At 38.1% G+C, this 23,987-nt stretch overlaps 3 protein-coding genes across 6 annotated transcripts in view; 1 reads left to right on the top strand and 2 right to left on the bottom strand.

The window, feature by feature from the left end:
- Nucleotides 1–4,470, bottom strand: part of LOC139130868 (short transient receptor potential channel 4-like) — a 137,372-nt gene extending 132,902 nt beyond the window's left edge. For 2 of the 4 annotated variants that reach the window (XM_070696672.1, XM_070696669.1), the window contains exon 1: nucleotides 4,147–4,470. The gene's annotated coding sequence lies outside the window, so the exon portion shown is untranslated. The remainder of the gene's footprint in view (nucleotides 1–4,146) is intronic. The other 2 variants (XM_070696673.1, XM_070696671.1) reach the window with 2 other exon arrangements.
- An 8,977-nt stretch (nucleotides 4,471–13,447) lies between these two features.
- Nucleotides 13,448–19,831, top strand: LOC139130867 (large ribosomal subunit protein uL30m-like). Its single transcript, XM_070696668.1, has 3 exons — nucleotides 13,448–13,499; nucleotides 16,537–16,752; nucleotides 18,755–19,831. The coding sequence occupies exons 1-3, from the start codon at nucleotides 13,461–13,463 to the stop codon at nucleotides 19,013–19,015; spliced, it is 516 nt and encodes a 171-aa protein (XP_070552769.1). The 5' UTR covers nucleotides 13,448–13,460; the 3' UTR covers nucleotides 19,016–19,831.
- Nucleotides 19,832–21,959: 2,128 nt separating this feature from the next.
- Nucleotides 21,960–23,275, bottom strand: LOC139130597 (meiosis-specific nuclear structural protein 1-like). The gene is made up of 2 exons (XM_070696346.1): nucleotides 23,220–23,275; nucleotides 21,960–22,536 (listed from the first exon to the last, which is right to left on the bottom strand). Exons 1-2 carry the CDS (start codon nucleotides 23,273–23,275, stop codon nucleotides 21,960–21,962), a joined length of 633 nt encoding a protein of 210 aa, XP_070552447.1.
- Nucleotides 23,276–23,987: the final 712 nt, after the last annotated feature.

The raw sequence follows: 23,987 nt of genomic DNA, 5'->3' as shown, positions 1-23,987 counted from the left end.
GTTTCTTCATATTGTACCTTCATGCAAGCCAATGCATCCGATTTTGAAGACAAAAAGTGGTCAGCCTTTGATGGACACACTATATTACATCCCGTGGGAATTACGATCAGGAGTATATAAGCACGTGACTTTATCAATAACCCTTTCAATTAAGCTCTGCTGAACTAATCCTAACCTTCAAATTATACTTGGTTATACTTGGTTACGGTCACAGTCACTCTGCTATCGTTGGCAACGAAATAAAGATTAAAAAACGACAACAAAACTCTTCATTATTCAGGCAACGAAACCCATTTATAGATACATTTTCAACAGTAACCCTCCTTTGAATTTATTCCTCATTCATGCTGTGAGTTGTTTCACAGCTTCCATTGCCCAGCAGTCAAATCAGACGGGGACATCACTCTTCTACTTGACTCACATTTATCATATCAGTTGAGGGCTTTGTAGACTGCATAGTTCAAAAGATAAGAAGTTTGGGTGAGTTGGGAATTCAACAAGCATCGGTCGCGACGTTCTGTGCACGACAGCTATAAATATCGTGCTTCACTAGATCGCACAACCGGCCACCTCGACCCTTATACCCGGCCCCATTAAAGAGTAATTTTTCATTTGGTCGCGTTTAAATCCTTCTGACAGCCCACCAAATCATTCCATATTAAGATAAAATCAGACAATGAAAATGTTCCCATCTGCTTACAAGACGGATGAGCATCTCGCTATCCTTGTTTATAAATTAAATGAGCAAATCGGAAATGGTCTCTTGCACACTACAATGATATTGAGTAAATAAATAAGGTTAGATTCTTCCTGTCAAAAATGGGATATATATAAAATATCACTTTTAGGTATTTTTATGTACCAATCCTGTAGATTTTTGTTTTTGCAGAAGGCTGTTTGATTAAAAATATGTTTCTTATAGGATTACAAATTGACAGGTCATGTTTGCTTATGAGAGTATGTGACACGAAAAAGCGAAACTACATAAGCAATACAAAGGAACTCACCAATCACATTAGCTTGTTCCAAGCTGTATGAGTCAGGCATGCTCACAACGCCATTCACTAATTATAGATTATACTCCATATGGTTTACGATGTCTTTACAAAAAGCATGAAAAGAAATTAAATTAACATTCGGCCGAATCATCGGAGAAAATGATCTCGCGAAGATCTTAATTAAAGAACACCATCTCCATTCTACCCTGTTCCCATTTAAATCAAATTGTTCTCTTCTTATAATGGATTTCCGTGCCGCTTTTGTGTTAAATATTGTCACCTCGCGTCAAATGTGGTAAATTGCTCGTCTCCCCTGACAATATGAACTAATAATGATGGAAATGTCACGGTGTTTTATTTAATACAACGCGGCAAATATTTGCCCCTGGAGTAAACACAGCTCTCCATCACATTCAAGCGAACATAAAGCTACGAGTAATGTACACATGAACCTTTTAAGGACAAGTGTGTATGTTGTTCTTACGTTTGTCATATTTGGTCTGTCTTGTATGACATTCATGGTTCGGTGACCTTAACATATGCGCCGTACAAGCCACAGGACTGGTCGCGTAGTGGAGCTCTATCTCTAGCTGACCGTCGTCATAAATCAATTCTCACTGTCTCGCGCCCGGTATTTCATTTTTGGGTGTGTTTCGGAAAACGAATCAGTATGAACGGGCGATTCATCATGCATGCACGCAGCCCTAGATATTCTTGACGTTATAATGTATGCCTAGTATGGCCATTCTCAGATTATATGTGGTTTCAAATAATCCCATAAGGTTTCGGATAGCTGTAGGAATCGCTCAGTATTAGGCAATAAACAACCCCTAGCCAGGGCTATACATGGTACACACAGAGTATTTGACCAGCATAGGACATGTATAGACAAACGATAGCGACTGTATGTTATAACAACATTGAAATTCTAGCGTAAAACATTACAAATGGGGATATTTTTACCAACTGAGAACTCACACGACTTCAAACTGTGCTATATTGCCAATATGGTATACTGCATGCCTGTTACATTTAGCATTGCAACTAATCATATCGCTGTATTATCGCCCATCAACATAATATAATTTATAACATTTCGTCAACTAGAACAACGTGAAGAACACATCTCTTCGTGACATTTAATTAATATGCAATCCCATGCAAGCGATGGGTATAACACGATATTTTGAACAGTTTTCAGACATACACGCACAAGCGATAGCGAGTGCATGCATGTATTCGGTATACTAAATATAAAACCGAGTGGTATAAGCTTACCCTTTGTTGCGTTGGTTTATTGCTATTATGTTATGTGAGTATTATATTGAAATTCTGACATGGAACATTAAAATATTGGATTTTCTCTAATCGACAGCTCGCCGTGTTCCAACTGTGCTATATCGCGAGTAAGGCACTGTTATTCGCCATTAAGATAGCTGCATTTTCGCAGTCACCATGCTATATAGTATAATATAATATCATGCTATTGCGCACGAGCGGTTCAGTTATAGCTTTTTACGTCCGTGGTTATAGCATACGAATATTTATATATAGCACAGCAAGTTTAAATTTTGTCGACCCTTCGCAGATCCAATATCCGCAAATAAATAGCACTCATCTTTTGAAAGAATGGACATGCCTTGTGCGAACACACCCTACTTTTAAACTTGAGAGATCGGGCAGCACGGCTGGACGTAAAAAAGACGCCCATGGCTTAACCAAATAGGTTACATCACGGTTAACCGCGGTTACATTGAGAATGATCGTTGGTTCCACCTTGTAATTACACTGGTTTCTGTTTTAAACTGAAAGATGCCTTTACGAATCTCGTAGCTGATAAGCGTTAGCGCATCAACAACGGTGTTAACTTGTCCCCTATCTAAATTTAAATGACGAACGTGTCTCTCCCCGCCACGATTACGGTGATTCTAATAAAAGTCTCTAGTCGTCGTACCAGAGTTGAACTCGTCGGCTTACACTGAGCACGGTCCCCCCACAAAACATGCACTGAGCGAATTGCAACGAAGACTTTGCTTTGGTCGATAATTGTGTTTTCACAGTAGTCGGAAGTGGATGATTCTCGGAACTCGTGTAATTTGGCCATGATTTTTCATCAAATCAGTGCTGCCACAGATTTGCATGTCGTCTGCTCCGTGCTACCGTGATTGACACGTTTTTGGACGCCATTGTGATGTAAGTTTAAGCGGAGTGCCGATTACCACATATATACTCATTAAAAGAAGAGATTATTAACATACAAAGCCACAGCCATTGTCACCCTGGATGTGCATTCAACCACCCGTATCTATCTCATCTTATGACATTGAAATGACCAGAATACCTCAAATTGTGATTACAACGTGCATCGTCTCACTATACAATAAATTAGGGCAAGCGGAAGACATCCAGAATGAATGTAATTTCCCTGTAGGGGCTGGATGGAAATTTATACCGTGTCGATCCTGTGCGATTCGTTCAATCGTAATGACGTGTGTGAGGAAAACCTTTTGATGAGTCTAGTCGTGGAGGAAATAGCATACCTTTATCATAACAATCGGCAATTTTTGCAATGTTTGCACTTTTGGCATGAAAATGTGTAAAGGATCTGTATACGTTCATGGCGATCTGGTTTGAGTAGTCACACATACACAAACACCCACGACTTATAGTGAACGTTAATTCGCGCACACACCAATAGCATGTGGATTACCTCGTCCACGAAATGAGATGCCGTGAGGCTCGACGCTTAATTTTTTTGTTAAAACATGTTAGGTAAAGCAAAGAGCTTCAAGTAGTAGAATTTGAATTCCGACTAGGACAACAGAGCTTATACATGGTCCGAATGTTCGGTATGGAGGATAATAATGGCGAGTTATTATTCGATGAGCAAGGTTGGAAATACGACAACTTCGATCTATTCGATTTGAGGATCAGCAAATTATACCGATTAGAAGGGGCGATGTTTATCGACGATAATATCTGATTTACATCGCATACCCACACCACTCAAAGTGTAGGTGACGTAAAATGCTAAATGCTTCATCACAAATTGACAAATATCAATTTAGGCCTGAGTCGCCCATGTTGCACCACCGTACATGACTAAAGTACGACTAGAATACATCAAAATTGTAATCAAAAACCTCACCTTATTTTCTCATTTGTAATAAAATCAACACTGGATTTGAAGAGCGTTCGAAGCCTGAAGGTTCTTAACGTTACACGGCAGTGTATCGGCAAACACGGAGACAGGAGTCCGAGTATATGGTAAGTTGTCCAGCAAAGCGGAAAGCTGCACTACGGGGCGAAATCAATCGGAAACTACTTTCACACATCAACAGTGAAAATCCTTATCCATGCGGCGATGTGAAAACCAGCGCAATACTCCAAGGGCTGTGTGTACGCCAATACCACAATTTGTCGCAACAGGTTCGATAAACAACACCCGACTAATACGACCGACAGATGTTCCCGAGCCGATCTGATCGTGAGAGAAGAGAGGGCGTCTTACTCAGTTTGGTCCCTTTGTTATGCAAATTGACAGCGAAAGTAATGTACTGATGAAATATTGATACAATGCAATCAAATGGAGTATTTTAATACATTGCGCATGCACAATAGCCGCTAATATTAGTGGTTTGGCTGAAATGAGGCCATTCACATTTTTAGCATTGATCACTATGACAACAAACAAACGAATTCCGATCAAGGGTGCAGAAAACGAGTGTATAAATTAAGATTAGGCCTGGACAGATTCTAAATTCGCTATTTGCCCATGTTCACTGGATTTCGAAATGTCGATTTCGAAGCGTTTAGGAAGGTCGCCATGAAGGCCGTTCTTCAGTGTCTCTGCGGGGGTCTAAACCTTTTATAGGCGGAGGTTCGATCCTCTTTAATTTTCTAAAATTACTCTTGTTTAATACGTTAGATTAATTATTTGGCCACGTTCATTGGAGCGCATTGCAGTGCCGGCCGCACACCATTCTGCATGCTGAACAATATCTGGCTTGTCGGATAACGCAGCTTCGGTACACTATATCAGAGGGTCAATAAAGACATTAGAAAGCTCTAAGATAATATAATCATGATAATGTCGTGCCTTTGGTGCATGATACTGTAACCTTTTCAAAAAGCATCGGCAAGAATAATTTAGTTAATCAGTACCTGACTCAATACACCGTGTAACAAGGATGACTAATGATAAATGTCGAATGGTATACTGCCTTCAGCTGTGCCTCATTGCGCAGAGCAAGAGTGAGCTAGCTTCTGTATAGGATGAACTTTCAACGTAATTGCTAGCCAAACAAACGACTGAGAAATCTAAACATGCCACTATGCTAAGAATCCAAACATAAAAGTGCATCGGCCTCTTTAAAATATTCTACCTTGAACACTAGGATTAAATTGAAGATAAGTCCGACATTTTTTACCCCAAAAGACTTAGGTCATTGTGATGCGATTATCATCACATACACAAAGATTTCATATTGCAATCGATTTAATTAAATGTGATCAAACTTTCATTCGAATCATACAGGAAATGTCGCTTCGAATAACCCTACCCGCTAGTCATATAAAGTCCCTCCACAAACGACTGGACCGTTTGAGTCAGAAGATTTTTGCACTTTTTCAGAGAACACATGGACTTGGTAAGGAAGGCTTTCTCCATTCTAGTGTGATTGATGATCATACGACCGAACTGAGAGTATACCTGAACGAAAGATAAAATGGACGTGACATATTTCTGGTATTGCGTCACAGTCTTTCTTTTCTGATCAACGAATAAACAACCATTATTGTATTTTCCTTCAGGTAATATGTATTCAAATTTCCCACGGGGGCAACTTTCTGTTCAAAAGTCTTTTTAGATCATATTTTAATCTTCTTCTTCGTTGATTGACGTCAGGATCGATGCTCTTGCAGGCAAGAATCATGGCGCTTTACCAATCAAAGCGTTTGTAACACGTTAGACGCTGCAGGGAACAGCTAATATTCAACTCTTCAGCTCACTATCGTTATCATTTTTTTGTTGCAAGATACTCGATAGATGGCGCTGTTTACTTTCCTGCCCCCGAAGCATTCCTCGAGGCCAACGTGATTCAAAGTTAAGAAATAATTTCATTCTGCTTTTTAGCGTCGAAAACCTGCCTCCGAGTGTAGAATTTGATATTTTACCACAAATTTTCATGCTGTTTCAAAGTTTGGAAGATTGGATGAGCATTATCTTGGGATAGGAAAGGAAAGAAAAGTTTATATTGACATTCAGAGGTCTATTTTGTCGCCACTTCAAAACTTAATATCACAGGATTCCCGGGAATGGCAACGTAATACGATAAACTTGGGATTCGCTATTATAACCCACTTTTCTCAAAAACACGTTTTCTATCTGATTTTCTGTGAGCGGAAGTAAACCTTGGTCCCACGATCGAGAAATTCTCTAACCTATCACGACTGAGAGACTTAAAATGTGATAGTAAAATAAACATTGCCGAGCTTGAAAGTGTGGTTTTGAAAATCCATTGATTTATAGAAGCAGCTTATCCGTGTTCAGTCAGTGAAGAAAGCAGTTTAAAAGTTGGCTGCAGTGGACATGTACAATAAGGGAGCCTTCAGTAATTACAGGGGGTGGGCCGGGGGAATGGGGAGGGTCACTTTTTAGAAAACAGTTCAATGAGGGTAACTTTTTATAAACCTATCTTGGGGGAGGGTCACTTTTGACAGAAGCTGATTTTATGGCCAAAACTTTGATTGTCCGTCTGGTATTTACTGAATAGGAAATCACCAACAAAATACGTACACATTATCAACAAGTTTCACAAGCAAAGAAGATGCAGTGGTATCCTACATTAAACACCTTGAACAGTTAAAACTGATAAAAGACAAGAGACAAAAATATATGCAACAGATGGAAAAGTGTATATCAATTATCAAATGTACATAAATGCAAAGATATTGTCAGTTTTATATTGGAAAAAAATTGTGCACAGTTCTCTCATAGACTACCATGTACAGTAAATCAACTTTTGAGTGAAATTCCAAAATCAAATTTCTTGCACAACCATGGACTTATAACCACTCCAGTTAAATCAACAATATTAATATAAATAATCAAGCGCACACGCATGCACAGATTTACCTAGTTTTGTATTGGAAAATAAATTCATAATTTCATCATAGATCGCCATGCATTTTGAATCAACATTTCGGTGAAATTCCAAAATCACATTTCTTGCACAACCATGGACTTATAACCTCTCTAGTTTAATGAAAAACATTAATATAAATAATCAAGCACACATGCATGCACAGATTTACCTAGTTTTGTATTGGAAAAAAATTTTCATAGTTTCATCATAGACCGCCATGCATAGTGAATCAACATTTCGATGAAATTCCAAAATCAAATTTCTTGCACAACTATGGACTTGTAACCACTCTAGTCTAATCAAGAACAATAATGTAAATAATCAAGCATACATAAATGCACAGATTTATGTTATTTTGTACTGAAAAAAAAATTATTCATTGACCGCCATGCATAGTGAATCGACATTTCGTTGAAATTTCAAAATCAAATTTCTTGCACAACCATAGACTTGTAACCACTCTAGTCTAATCAAGAACATTAATATCAATAAACAAGAGTACACAAATGCAAAGATTTACCTATTTTTGTTTTGGACAAAACTATTCATAGTTTCATCATAGACACAATGGATAGTGAACCAACTTTTTAGATGAAATTCAGAAATCAATTTCTTGTACACAAATGCACATTTTACTTCCCAATTCAAGCAAAGTACATTTAAGTACATTATCAAACATATATGATATACAGATATAGCATGTTTTGTGGGGGTAAATTGTCAATAATTTGCCTGATAGACTCCATGTATTATGATTTGATATTTTCGGATGAAGCACTAAATCAGCCACATCTTGCCTTCTTATAGTTGCACAAATATGGTGACCCTCCCTCAAATGTATGAAATACCATATCTCTTCAAAAATTCTTGCGTGATAAATTGCGACTGTCCCTCCAAAAACACCAGCCCTCCCCTCTGTAATTTGTCCCTAACATAACAATTGAACCAATTGTTATGTAAATTAGCTGATACTGTTTTAGTTATTCCTTGGGAAAATACCACAGTGGTTGGGGGGTGGGGGAGGTCAAGTTTTAGAATGTCGGACAAGGGGGAGGGTCACATTTTAGACAGGAGGATAGGGGGAGGGTCACATTTTACGGTACAGGTGTGCGCGAAATTCCCCCGGCCCACCCCCTGTAACTACTGAAGGCTCCCTTATTCAGAATAAAATAATTTATGGGAGTTGATAAATACGTAATTGATTTGCAGTTCTCTACAGCTCGATGTCTTTTCTTACTTTCTTTTTTTTACTTTTCCCGAGATCAAGAAGTCCCTAATTATGCAACTATCATTGACTGACAACTGTTCTAGATCCATAGCTGTCCTTGTGCCAGACTTTCAGATCAGCCTCAGGTCGAGTAAACAGTGTCTCAGCATAGATACTGCCGTTTTATCAGAAAGTATCACAACGGGAGGAAGAAGCGAGCTTTTTAGGCATCAGCTGTTAAGGAAAATGTCGACAATATAGGCACGGGTGGATGTTTTGTCTAAAATGTATCAGTCTGAGTGAGACGGGATCATCACTAGAAATGTAAACATGGTTGGCTCAAAACCAATATCGAAAATCGCATATCCGAAATAAGGGGCTGTGTATCAAACTGCAATATTCTATTTTATTGCACGCATAAAACAGAACACGTATATTAACACTAGGTCAAAATTCGCAGTACAATAGTTGTAAACATAGACACAAACAGCACAGAACGGACAGTAAATAACCGGTACACAAACAAAGTCAAATTCATGAAAGAAAGATATATGGACCTCTGGCCAAAAGACCAAGAAGTGATGTCAGGTGTTTCGAAAAAAGCGCATCCTGCCCCACATGTGGCACCCGCCATATATCAATCTGTAAGTCAAATAGGTAGTGGTCACTAACTAAGGCCCCATGTCACCGATGCCATCAGTGATCATTTGTCGAAGAGAGATATTGTATTTATATACCAGCTTGCGATACCTGCCAAAAAAGCGTTTGAATGTAGAGACAAGTCTTTCTCTGGTGTAACCTTGATTTAACAGTTTGTAAGAGAGAGGGCTATGTCTCTCAACAAAATCACCATAAACACGTTTGGAACTCATTTGGGATAATTGGATGGTGAAGTAATGTCGATTTAATTTACAAATGTTATCTCATCTGCTTTTCTTTTTATATTACACACTTATTTTTATAAGTAATTTGCGATATTGCAGCATTCGGCTATATGGCACCTAACATTTTTGAGAAATTTGAAAAATATGAAAATCCGATTATCCCAAATTAGTTCCAATCTTGTTCATATGAACTGCATGCTCTTGCATATCGAATAATCTGGAAAATGTATACCCAATAAGCTGTTGAGAGCGGAATATTACTGATGAGGTGTGGGAATTTGATAATACTAAAGTTGAAATCATCTCTCTTGTCATATAGCCTAGTAGAAAGGTGACCATTAGAGTCAAATTCAAGGAAAATGTCCACATATGAAGCAGAAGAGGCCGTAGTTTCTTTAATCTCCAATTCTGGAGGATAAATCATAGCGAGATAGTCACTGAATTTGTAGTTATTGATTGAAATAAAATCGTATGTATCTAAATTTAGGTTGAAAGTTCTAGTTACAGAAACCTTTTTCTGTTTGATTAGGTTCTGGATAAATTCTGCCTCGTATGAGAACGGAAATAAGGGAGCGTTTAGTTATTATGGAGGTGGGCCGGCAAATTCTTCCTGCGCATCAGTCAAAATAAGTGAACCCCCCTACCCATTGTACCAAAAAATTGATGACCCCCCTTTCAAGATGACAAAAATTTCATGACACCCCCCTCCCCACATTGCTTGAGTAAAGCTGCACACACAAACGCCTCGGGGGTATGGAGCGATAGAATCCCCAAAAAAGAGCTTAGATTTTTTCAAATGACCTTCCTTACAAACTCAAAAGGTGTTGATGCTCAGATTTCCCCTTCTGACTTGCTTATAATTTTGAAATTACCCCTCAAAGGGGTTGGACAGAAATTAATGGTGGAACGCAATATTTTTGCGCAAGCGTGTGTACAAAATTTTGATATTTGGATTTAATTAAAAATCAGCTGTTGATAATGTTGATTCACTATACATGGTATACATATATTTTCTCATACATGTATGAGAAATCTATGTGATACTTTTTCGATGCAAAACTATATCTATGCATTTATAGATATTTGATAATTTACATAAACGTACTTAAATGAAATAGGGTTGTTACAACTGGCATGTGGACAACAAGTTTGACCTTAGAATTTCACCAAAAATGTTCATCCACTATACATGGGAGTCAATGATAAAATTGTGAATAATTTTTTTTTCCAATGAAAAACTTGGTATACTTGTGCATATACAGACGTTCAATAATTAACATAATTGTACTTGATTAGAATATGATGGTTAAACGTGCATATTATGTGTACAAGAAATCTGATTATGGAATTTCACTGATGTTGTCCACTATATAGGGAAGTCTATGAGGAAAGTATGAATATTTTTTTTCCAATACAAAAATAGGTAAACCCATGTATTTATGCACTCTCGATTATTGATATCAATGTATTAGATTAGATTAGGGTGGTAACAAATGGATGTGTTTGCCAGAAATTGGATTTTGGAATTATACCAAAATGTAGATTCACTGTACATGGGAGTCTGTGAGGAAAATATGAATAATTTTTTTCCAATACAAAAATATCAAAATCTGTGTATTTAGAGACATTTGATAATTCATTTTAAAGTGCTTAGTTAGCCTAGGATGGTTAAAGGTTGATTCGTGTGCAAAAAATTTGATTTTGTAATTTCACCGAAATGTTGATTCACTATACATTGGAGTCTATGAAAAAACTAAGAATATTTTTTTTACAATGCTAAACTAAATTAATTTGTGCTTTTATAGGTGTTTGATAATTGATACAAATGTACTTGATTCAAATAGGGTATTTAAAAGTTCAGATGTGGACAACAATTATGATATTGGAATTTCACCTAAAAGTATTATTTAACTTTTCATGGTACTAGTAGTCTCAGTATAGGTAACTGTTAAATAATTTCCCTGACAAAACTTGCTATATCTCTAATATGTAAGTAATAGGAATTGTTCATTGCCCTCAGTTCAGAGTTGTCAAGTCAAGATGTTCATGTGACAGATAATTATACTTTTGTTCAGATTTACAGGTGAATAACTGCAGAGAATGAAATCATGCAACGAATCATTTTTATCTCCAAGAATATTTATGAACACTGAAACTGGACGGATACTTATGAAAATTAAGTAACCCCCCTCTGAGCTGCTTGAAAAATACATGACCCCCCCCCTTTGCAGTTTTCAAATTTGAGGTGACCCCCCCTGGATTTTGCCGGCCTACCCCCGGCCATAATAACTGAACGCTCCCTAAGTCAGCAAGCAAGGGAGCACAGTTAATACCCATAGGAATTCATATACACTGTTGGAAAATGTTCTCCAAATTCAACAAATATGTTGTCGATGAGGAAATCAAGCCTACTGATAATGTCTTTCTTGGTAAGCTTAATTAACATCACAAACGGCAACATTTTACAAGTGGTAAAGCCATAAACTGATGACGTCAAATCGCTGTACACAATACACAGTGCCATAATTACAAGGCGTCTGTGTTTTGTGTGAGGCGATTTGACGTCATCAGTTTGTGGCTATGCCACTTGTAAAATGCTGCCTCACAAACTTTCTTCTTTGAACGAAGCTTTACGTGAGTCGCTCGGCTCGAATGTTGCACGGCTACAGTTGTGATCAGCTGTCGACTGGAAACGTAGCTGGGCTTTCTGTTTTGTCAGGTTCAATGTATCGTGTGTTTATAAATCGAGCGCACATGAGTTATAGATAAGGTGATCAAAGGCGCTCACAGCTCAGATGAACACGATGCGTTGGCTTGTGACGGTATACATTATGACAGCTCAGGGAGCTATGCACATGTGCCAACTGATTCAAACTGACAGTATAAACATCGCCAACTGTGGCAACTGATTGGATTTCGCAGTCACTGACGTGTGGAAAATCGTCTCCGCCGTCGGGCTCATCATCGATCTAAATGTCTCCGCCCTGAGGTGAGCAAAGTTCATTCACTTCCCAGGTGAATAAATGCTTCATTGCGTCGATATAGGTGACAGGGAAAGCTGCACTGCGCGGCAATGAATATGTATTTGACAGCCTCACCTCAGGTGGTCAGCGATAAGTCAATATTATGCTGATGTGAGTGTAGGAAATGCCGGGCGCACAGGGGTCGTTCGCCACCACACAGTCCCTACAGTGCACCCGCCATAAACCAATTTACATGCACACAAAATAAATCAATCGTACAAGATGTTGTGATAAATCACGACACGCACTGAGCAATTTAAAGAGCAAATGATAAATAGCATTTGGCATGGTTAGAATTCCTATTAAGCAAGGTTCATCGAGGGATTGTGTATTTGTTTGTTTGTTTGTGTTTTTAATATTTTACATAATTTGTTGTGTCAAAAGACACTTGACCAAATAGAGTCGAAAATAAATTAACAACGTGAAATACACGAACTACATCGATCCACATAAAACACGTAAAAACAAGACGGTAAGAACGGACATGATACTAAGTCTTTATTGTTTAAAATTGAAATAATCGATAGCAAAATAATTCTTAACCAACGGAATATACATGTCTGACCTGTTTAAAGTATGTATAACAGCATAAATTACAATATTTAGAGATTATTTATGCTTCTTTCTGATTTCTGAAATAAGTTGACTGATAAATTTGAGCTCTACTCATCATAACTTGCGTGATTACTTAAGTTCAGTTATTTACGATAATATTTGTGACCTTAGTGTTTCACGGATTTCAAGAACAGAAAAAAAACATCATAAATCATTATTAGAGAAAAAAATGCTTGCAATATTTCGTTATTGTAACTCCAAATCGCTCGAACTGTGTGGAGTTTACCTCCATGCTGAAACCGAATTCTTTGAGTGGAGTTCAGTTATTGCTTTTCTTGGCAAAAAGTGATTTTGCGACTGACCATAGGTCTAAGCTTATCAATTTTACTTTCGGCAAATTTAAATCTTTACCATATTGCATACAGCTTTCTTTTGATGTCACTCGTATTACACTTATCATCACGATATTAGCGCACATGGAAAACACTTTACGATATCAATTCCCTAGTTTAAAATTTGCAAGGTCGTTATATTGTGTATTGACGGGGATTCAGAGACGCAGAACACTGCAGCGGCGCGCGGTTTTCAGTTACCGTCTGGTTTCAGCGCAGGCGCACTGTCGTGACCTTTGACATTCACTGTTAATCATGGCGGCCACCACATTGTGTGGTGCGACTGCACGGATGGTGAGTAACATTCAGCAAAACGCAGTCTAAACATGCATCTTGATATTTGTAATGCACTGTATTTGAAAGAAAAGAATCTAAACATGTTTTAGTTTATCTCGTAGACTCTCGGATCGCGACTCAGATTGTAGATCCGTGCGTTTCCGAGCCACCGACTGTGACATACAGAGGACGTACACAAGACACTGTTGCTCGCCCGGGCATACGGGTTCAGACACTTCGCCCCACACAACTTCGTCCCAAAATCATTTCGTACATAGCGGGGCGAGCCACAGTCGCCTGTGGTTCGATGCACAGCGAGAACCCCTGTAAGCTTTAGAAAGAGAGGGCCCTTACCGTTTAGCGAACCACAAGCGACTGTGGTGTAGGGCCAGCGGTACTCAGACAGATTGATTGCATCGCTAATGACCAGGAAGCAAGACTGTGGCGAAATTTTCATGAGATGAGGGAAAATTCGCTGTATGTGCGACCGTTTTTGTGTCCAGCAGATCTACTTGGTATGTCCGGAATATTGTACCCTACGGGCCACAGTACAATTATAATAGAATAAATACCCACAATTCAGTTTGATTTGTACACTAAACATTAGAATTTGTATAACTTTTTCAGTTCTGCCTGAAAGCAATAATATATTAAAAACCTCTAGAAAACACGTTTAGATATTTCAGTAGAAATGTCAAAGAAACCATTGAATAACCATAAAAGTCACATTCTGCAGGTACTACAAATGCCATGATTTGGGGAAGCAATTTATGAAAAACCGAAGGGGTCATGTAACCCACATCATGGAATTAGGATGTACCCACAGTCACAGTGTGTTGAGGGACTGTGACCTACAATGTCCATACCCACACATTATTCACAGATCATGGTCTCTCTTGTACACCGCACTGTACGTCCATGCATGCATGCACATGGATGTAGTAATTTCAAGGTTTACCGGTATGTGGCACAGTAAGTGAGGCTACCCACAATTCTCCATGATCTGTACACACGGAGATCACTCACTGAACTAAAGCAAATTTCTTCTGTACACAGAACAACTCGGTCCATATTTCAAAATTCTGGCAACATAATTCTGATAATCATAATTTTCTGATTTCTCACTTTGAATAATGAGAAGATCAACCCCTTTTCCGCGGAGGAGATAGCAATTTTGTAATTTTGTCGACATAGATTTTTGACAGCCATACACAATATTTTCAAAGAAACTAAGGGAATAAGTTGGATCTGTGTTGGCAAAAGAAAGGGTATTGATTTTTTAACAAAGGAAATTTGCATTTCTGACAGGTGGTATGATGAGACCATCTTAGTTGCTGATAACTTTATCTTGAAAAGTGTGCAATTTTTAGCACCTCCAAACATCGACTTCTCATTCAATTTACTCTTTAATTTTAAACATAATCAATAATTTTGGAACATAGTTCTAACAAATAATCCTGAACTTAAATTGTAAGTTAAAAATTGTTAAGAAACTGATAAATTGGAAAAGCCTTTAGCAAAAAATGTCTGAGTGAACAAATCAAGGGGCATTGTGGGTAGCCTCACTTACTGTGTGTGGTACACAGTAAGCTTGAATCTCAGACTGTCAACCAAAGAAAGATGTACATGTATGTTACTGCAAGTGATGGTCCAGAATCCCATAATTGCCGTGGCAACTACTAAAGTCATAACACCAGTCACTGTCTGTCTTTCAAGTGCAATTCTGCCCTGACTATACACTCACATATCGTTTTCAATTGTTCAGTAGCTTTGTGGCTGTAAAGTCCCAAATGCTCATTTGGCAATACATTAGTCAAAGACATTACCCAGCAAATTTTAGTGTAGTATCGTGGAGTGTAATAAAGCTCTGGTTTGCTAGAATGGGAAAGTTGGGAACTACAAACATCAGTATGAGATGCCATTTGCAAGCTCTCTTTCTCTCTTGAAGTGGTTACATACTTGCCTTTGTATTACTCTGACTAAGGTTTGCTTAATATTCTAATCCCATAATATACATTTGATTTGATGTCGTGTTGCAGTTAAAGAATGAGTAAAGCCTGTTCATGTTGAGTCAGACACAAAAACCACAAATGACACAAGTAAAACCTGTGATAATTTTCTGCGCCTATAACACAGCATTTCATAAACATTATATTACTGCACTTGCCACATGCCTTATTATGGCCATAAAGTGGAATAAAAATTGAAACACTTGAAGATTTTTCTGGGGTGTCATCCAAATTTATGCCTTAGTTCATATGTATGTTGTGTACCTGAATTTATATGTAGTTGCAATGAGCCTGATTCATTACTGAAATAATACAATAATATTATTTCTTACATGCACTACACATACGTCTCAGTGCGATTTACATATTTTAAAAAAGAAACAAATACTAAAAACCAGCAACAGCAATAAAAGAAAACGAAAACAATGTCAAAATCTGTCAACACCTGTACCATTCTCGTACAATAAAACAAAAGACGGTGATTAAAAATTTATGAAAGCAGCAGAATAAATTAAAAAGTCCCAGTTAAAAACCATACAGAAGATGATCCTAAAAACTCAATCACAAATAGCACTGATTAAAAAGATGAGTTTTTAAAAGACGTTTAAAACAGTCAACAGATCTGGCGTTGCAAATCACTGGCGGCAGCGAATTCCACAGAGCAGGTGCACAAACAGAGAATGCTCTCTGCCCATATGCCTTATTAAAGTTTCCATGAGGTGGCACCAACCGCAAAGAGTCAGCTGATCTGAGATCTCTGACTGGGTGTTAAATTTCAAGTAAATCAATTAAATAGGGATTTACGAGTGGAATGTAGTTGACCAAGGATTGAGACAAAAAATTTTCATGTTATGTCAGCAAACAACTGCAGTGAACACTCCAATCATACATTTTACCCCATGATTAAACTCAGACATTGGCGCTGTTTAACTCCCTGTGCTTGATGTCAGGTGATACACCATGCCGATGTCCTCATGCATCTTTTGTGGTATTTTCGTAATAACTTCATCTTATTCCTGTCTCACGCTTTGATTCCTCTGTTACAGTTGCAAAACATGTCTTTGAGGTCACTGCCAGTACGTACATGTTTCTACATTCCAAGGCACAAAGGTCAAGTTCGGGCGAATCCCAAACCATTGGAAGTGGATGTGAAGGAAGGTGATGCCCCACCACACATGTTACATGCAGTCTACAGAACCAATTCCACAAGGAAACGACCATACTGGGAGAAAGAAATCATTGAACAGCTAGGCCTTGATGTTGTGAGTACTTTACTTCAGTTAAAGTGTACTTGAAAATACATACCATATGTCAACTGATTTCTCTTTGAGTGAATTTTAAGTGTATGCCAAACAGGGTTCTCCACAAAGGGATTTCTAGGGGTGGTGGACCAACCATCTGATTTTGTGGATGCTATTCCTATGTTAATAACTCTACAAAAAAATATATTTTAATACAAAAGAATATGCAAATTATGAATTGTTATGTAAATTAGTTAAAACAGTTTTTTCAGGCTGTGGGAAACACTGCCATATTCAGTTTTTAAGCACATATTTCTTGACTGTTCACGCTACAGCATTGAAGGTAACTGGGTTCCTGTTTGTGGTTTTTGGACACGTTACAAAGTGTCCTAGAGTGACATTCTGTGGACGTTATCACAAAACCACAGCCTGGTCTGGTCTGCTCAAACGTCATCGATATTCCAGAGATAATTTCTGCAAATGAGTAGAACACATAGGTGATATGACCACAGAGGCAAAAACAGACATCTGTTTTTTGACAGGAATGGTTTATGTGTTTTTGGTAAAGTTGATGTTCTTAAAATGTGGGTATGACATGTAGGGAAAGTGTAAAAAGTTTTTAGATATGTACCTTACAAGATAAAGCTCAAATTGTGGATAAGTTTTGAAAATTACATGTCATCATAAGTTAACTTTACTGACTTCATTCAAACATCAATGTCATTGTGCCCTTTTATCATAGTATAGGATTGTGGTACAACCCTATTGCTATCCATAGCAAGGATGGAACTCTATACTGGGATATTAATGTCAGGGCTTGAAATTAACTTTTTCCCCTAGCAGTTCGCTTTTATGGGCTACCGTTTTCTGAAGTTGGTAGCCCAGTGACAATAGCTGGTAGCCCATGCATATTTTATTGTAGGGATTTTTTTTCATTAACAAGAGAAGAAAAAGCTTTTTTTGAAGATTCTGCCAATGAAGTGAATTTGTTAGTCATTTGATGTTAATACTTGCACACCTTTAATACCCAAAGGAAAGTGGTATAATTGACGACAGTGACTCTAAAAAGTTTGGTGACCTATCATTGTATTGACGACCCCTTTCATTCTCAGAGTTGCATGCCAATTTTGATAGTCGACATGGCAATGACCACCACCTTCTCAGAAGGGCTTTCTGTAGTAGGGAGGAGTTCATGATTGATACATTTTGGTCAAAATGCAATGAGAACACATTTTCATTGACCAACATTTTCTGTGCCTGTCATCTAAATACATCAGTTGGGATATAGAAACTTTGTTGCAAAGTTCCATCACAAGGTCGTCTTTGTAATTTGCAAAACAAAGTTATAGTCTGGCCTTCCTGTGCCAAGCTGGGTTTGACTGCGTCTTGCTCGTCCAAAAGTGAAAGACCAGACATGGCATGCCAAGTACTGACTGAATTTCATGTCCCAGGCTTTGGTAGTCTATGTGGGCTACCATTTCATGGACTTTGGTAGCCCCAGAGAAAAGTTGGTAATCTGTGGACGCGGGACTACCGCTAATTTCGAGACCTGAATGTGGAACGGTTAATTATGTCAGTGTCTTGACAGTCAGTACAAGTTCATCTTACCACATTACTGATTTGGATGATTCCTGTGCACTTATCATCCTTCGGTACTTTGATCAAAAGATTACTTTTCAACTCTGCGAGAGTTGTAGTCTAGGTCCTTTCCATGTTTACAGTGTATGCTACGCTCCTATCAAAATCTATAGGTTTCAGTGTATTACGACGCTTCCACTGAAACTGAGGAGAGGTTCTACACTACACGTGTTGTTCCCCATCTGTTTATATGTACTTTCTTCCTGACATCTCACACAATCAACACTAAAATAGAAAATGAAAAATATGTCATGTTGATGGCATAAATAACTGGTAAACTGTGAATAAAAAATGTACAAAGGCTTAACTTCTTCGTTACTGTGAAGACAAAAAATAGTGACTCTGATGTTTTTTTGTTACTGGTATTTTCGTTCCCACATTACAGATGCACAAAGTTGTCATTCTCAAGAACATACCAAGCGTCAATGAGAAGCTACAAGCAGTGAAACACCTGATCCGAATACAGCCAGTGCAACTCCAACACGGCCTTCCCCAGGACGGTGACTATGACAACACACTGTTGAAACATAATGGAGAATTTGTCCTGACGAGGAAAGTCAACACAGTGGAGAGAACTGAGTCAGTTTCAGAGATGACGGACACTGCGGCTACACAAAACAAAGAAAGCACTGAAACGCCATCGTGATGGTTACCTTTCGGAGTCTGTCAAGTTTTTTTGTCATGAGCTTTATTGTAGAAAAATGCTGAATCTATAAAATTACTGGATGTACATGGAGTATGTAAGATGATGCTTTCCATCTGATCAGCTGTGCACACTGCTGTCATGTGGTTTGTGCTGATTTATTTTCAGAACATTTGAAACTTTTTTCAACTTGTGTGTTCTGAGTTAACACAATTGAAATTCAGTGTTTCCCATGATGCCTTCTTCCTTTCATGTGCAACATGAAATCATATCAGCTGTTTAATTTACATACCCATGTAGCAAGTGAGAAGTATTGTTTTGAAAAGTTAACCTCTGTGATAAAGATATTATGTCCTTTGATATTTTTCTTCTTGTTAATATTCGTAAATTCAACAAATTACTCTGCCCTGTGTTTGTCCTTAAGGGATTGAAATCAGAATGAAGCAGTTGAGCGAACTTAATTTGTTTTGAGTCCATGTTTGCTTCCAAAGAGTGTCACCTGTTTGTGGTATTTTTTAACCAGTGGATGTCAGATATCTATAACCACTGGATATCAGCTGATGAAAATTGACAAGTTATCAAAGTGTATCACTGTCTTTAATGGTGTAGAGTTATTGTCAACTGGATGGGTCAACCTCATTACCTAAATGGATTTTGCTCCGTATACCTCGGCTATTTTGTGGTCTTTGTCAATCAAAAGCATTGCAGGATCGTCTAGTTGATGCTTAAGTTATTTACTATTTACCAGATAGGCCTCTGTAGACTTGGTTTAAGTCAATGAGTTTATGAAATAAAGTTATTTCAGCAGTTTATAAGGCATTGATGATACTTTTTGTGTGAAACACTTTGAGTCAGATGATTGCAGTATGATATTGTGGTGCATTTGTGCATGCATGGAGTGAACACAATTGGCAGTAAGTTTCTTATGCAATCAGCAATAATTCCTCCACATCACGGTCAGACAAAAAAGGAGTCACAATTTCTCTACTACATCTCTACTACATTCACCACATTAAATTTTTATTCACAGACTTGGACCAAGTCTAGGGCGTGCCCTAAAATGTTAGATACACAACACAGTCATATGCAAATCAACAACCAGTAGAATGCTCACGTGGTGAAAGTTTCGTATGGCCTGCAAATCAAATAGGTAGTCTCTCCAGTGACTTTTTTAATCATACAGTATATGATTTGATATTCTTCAAGATTTAGTTGCACATGTACAGAACTTCTAAATGAAGCGTGCTACATTGTCCACCAAAAGTTAACCAAATTAATGCCTACATCTTTATTGTCAGCTCGTAATGTAAATATTTTCGTATGATTTGTTTCAGTCTGATCAAGGTAGAATTCTTTTGTAATGTACCACTTGTAGGGGCTCGCTGATATTTTTCAACAACTGGCGGGTGGTGGTCGCACATGACTCCTTATATAGTGCGCCCTCAATATCCGGAGTGCATTAGGTGAACTACAGGCCTATGCACGGGCCTATGCAATGTGAAAATTGAGCCACATATAGCCTTTGATGTTTAAATTCAAGTCCATTCTCATATAAGCCAGGTGATACAATTTGAAAACGATAGTGCTTATATTCACGTATATATGTATATATGTATAAGAGCAAATGCACGTAATTTGTGTACTACGAAGAGAGCGATCAGCCCTGACCTTTTCTACGTAAAGATCGTCAGTCTGAGACGAGCATTGCAAACCAGTTTGTATATTTTATCGAAACAAACGTACATTATGTACATGTTATGATATATCTAATTTCTATACATGAAAGAGAGGAAATGATCATTTTTTTATATCCTCACTCTTTCACCAAAAATTTCATCACCGTGACGCATTGATGTAAGAATGACAAGAATCGATAAAGTGTGAGATATACCGGTATTTGCTTCGTTGGTGTTCTGCACAGGCGAGTAGTAAACGCCTCACAAAACAAAACAAACAAGTTTGCGTCATGTGATCAAACCAAATTAAAAATGCGGCCACCAAAATATAAACATTTGCAACACCGAATAAGCTCCTGGTATTAAACCATACAATTCGGCCCCCATGCATCACAGGTGTAGTAAACTCAACACGACTGAAAAATCTGATGATTTACACAAATCGGGAGAAATGGCCGTACCTTTCTTTAGCAAGGTCATCCCGTTCCCTGTAAATAGTTTCACAATCACCGTTAATAACAGTGAGTTATGGCCGACCACAGTTGGGAAAAAGTTAATAGACGCTTGCATCGTGGAGAAAGTGTTTGAAAATCAAGACCTGATTGGATTGGACCATTGAGGGCGCTCCGTCGAAGGGAGCATGTCATTCCGTGAGAAGGAAAACCTGATATTTTAGACGTTCTACGTATTGTTTTTCTTGGCCATTAATAAAATTCTGGCAAGGCAATTTCAACCCTAATCTACACCAAGAAACTTAACAAAGATTGTAATTACACGAGTTAATATTCATTTTGTGTTATCGTTTATTGAAGTTAAAGAGAAAATGAGAAATGCAGAGTATAATTTCAACTTAATTAAAGTGTTCGTTACCAACAAATAAATTGACATTTGAACGGCTTATGAATCAAAAGCCGTGTCCATGACTAAAATGCCGATAGAAAATTTATTAATTTTTTACTATTATTTATCAGCATTCACTGCGTTATATTTTATTGGTCTTTGTCCAATAATGCTGTCGAATTGAAGTGAGACTGGTTTCGAATCCTTCCATGTCAATACAGCCGCTGACTGTTTTCATAATTTGTTCCCTTAGTTAAGTGTTCTTCATAACGATGAAGAGAAGCTTGAACTACATTCAGCCTTTCGACCGCACAACAACATTGAGATAAAACGTTTCTACGAACACTTAAACAGGTTCCATTTATCAACGTGAATCGCATTCAAAGTCTAGTGGCGGTTAAGTTGTGACCACTTTGCATCGACGACACTGACTACTTGACAACTGAACTTGGCCTCTCACTCGATTTTGGCAATGGCTCTGAGCCAAGCAAAGCTATCTCCATATGATCTATCCTTTTGGAGGGCAACCCTCTCTTCCCTTTTCTTTGCAGTTCGCATCCTAATCTCCATATGATCTTCTCCCTCCGAGCGGCCATCTCACGTTCGATGACCTCATCCTCGTCCTGGCAAGCTTTTCTTTGCTTGACCCGTTCCTTGCATTTCTCAACCGCTTCTCTCTTTTCAATTTTCTCGACTTTCATCTGCAGACTTGCTTTTGCATCTTCTAACATCTTTCTTTCACGTTCTATTTGCTCCCTTTTCTCCTGGTTTCGCTGTCTGCGATACGCCACCAAGCGGTTTTCCTTCATCTGGCTGACCACTTCATCTCTGATGTCCCAGACACCGTCAAGAATTTCCTTCTGGCGTTGGATCTCTTTAATTGCTCTCTTTCTGAAAAAGCACCTCTTTTTCTTGCTCTTTTTCTCTATCCTCTCCTCCATTGAATTCAGATGAACTTGCAGGGCTTCCCACTGCTGTAGAAATGTCGCGTACTTCTCTTCTTCGTCTCTATAAAGACAAATTTATAAAAAAAATTGACATGATTGAAAAAAGTGACCTCAGTCGATGACCCGAACAGTAATACTATTGTTACACTTCTACCTCCCAAAGCACCATTCATTTGCTGTGCGCTACGATAATCACGTGTAAATTTTACAACGCCGATTAAAAACATACGCAGGTATGTGCATTGTATTTACGTAATTCCATTGGATACCCTTTTATCTGGTGTGTGTTAGACTGGAAGTGTAACCCTTGAAGGTCATGAACACGATGAAAATCAGCCTTAACGAATATCTACAAGTCACATTGTCATCATCTACAGAGTTATAAAGATACCTAAAAACAAATTACCAAATTTATTTTAGGTTTATCAAAATAATATTGTTTACTTCTGATCATGAAGTCGGTTCTGGAGTACGTGTCGTAGAGATGTTAACACTAGATAACAATGACCGTATGCAAACTAGCTATGCATGCATAACAGGGGTTTGCAACAAAACTGTTGATCATATCTAAAGCATGAAATACTGCATAGGGAAAACATTACAACTTTATGAACCAGCAAATGCCACTTTGTGTCGTTCTGTTGTCATGTATAAATCAATATTTCAGCTGTGCATATTGCTACTGCAGTTAGAGTACATCTTCTGAGCAGTCATGTTTGTATAGCCCAAAACACTCTAACTCACCTTTGCAAGACAATTTCCTCAAAGACATTCCGGTCTCTAGAAACTCTGTTACCCATTTTTGTGTGTTTTTTTATAGAAATGACGAGATTAATCGCTCAATTTTCGAAGATTTTCTGCAATATTGACGCTTCGCAAATGGTTCGAACAACCTTACTAGCTGTGATATTGTTGTGTTCTATTTGCAGAAAGAATAGCCGTGTGACGTCACCATACTTTGCACCAATCATGTGGTTAACATTTTAAAAATTCTTGAAAGGTTGAGAAGCGAAAGTAGTTTTTGAAAAGAGGAACGGGAAAATGTAGGTTTCATTGAGAGTGAATTGACTACTACGGCGTAAGTTTATATATCACTTTCCTTAATAAAGAACACAGATTGTGTTATCGCAATCCACTCCGATGTAACATTACAAATGCAGTGTAGTCTGAGAAATAATAACATCATCATGCTCTGAAAGCCATGACATATTCTGTGTATTGCTGTGATTATCAAGTCTAGCAGCCATAAACGACATTATCTAGTTGCTGTAGCATCGTGCTCTCGTATCTGTGACGTCATGCTCTGACATCGTGCTTTAGAAGCTGTGACATGCTCTGGTGACATCATATTTCAAGACTAGAAACATTACAGAACCTGTAGTGCAAGTTTTGTATCCTAGAGTTTAAACTGAAACTGTGAAAGAGCCAGAATGTAAACGTTGCTGTAACCGACCAAGTCATATCCTCAATGAACAGGACGGTACATCTTCTTCAGCATGTCAAAGCTTTGAG

This window comes from Ptychodera flava, chromosome 4 (assembly GCF_041260155.1).
Source record: "Ptychodera flava strain L36383 chromosome 4, AS_Pfla_20210202, whole genome shotgun sequence".
NCBI classification, from domain to species: Eukaryota; Metazoa; Hemichordata; class Enteropneusta; family Ptychoderidae; genus Ptychodera; species Ptychodera flava.
Note: the sequence above shows the minus strand (reverse complement) of the source record. Positions and strands in the feature narration are given on the sequence as shown.

Coding starts and splice junctions, on each gene's coding strand:
- LOC139130597 (XM_070696346.1), bottom strand. CDS start 23,275: ATGGGTAACAGAGTTTCTAGAGACCGGAATGTCTTTGAGGAAATTGTC. Junction 22,537..23,219: donor GAGGAAATTGTCTTGCAAAG/GTGAGTTAGAGT, acceptor TTGTCTTTATAG/AGACGAAGAAGAGAAGTACG.
- LOC139130867 (XM_070696668.1), top strand. CDS start 13,461: ATGGCGGCCACCACATTGTGTGGTGCGACTGCACGGATG. Junction 13,500..16,536: donor GTGGTGCGACTGCACGGATG/GTGAGTAACATT, acceptor CCTCTGTTACAG/TTGCAAAACATGTCTTTGAG. Junction 16,753..18,754: donor AACAGCTAGGCCTTGATGTT/GTGAGTACTTTA, acceptor CCCACATTACAG/ATGCACAAAGTTGTCATTCT.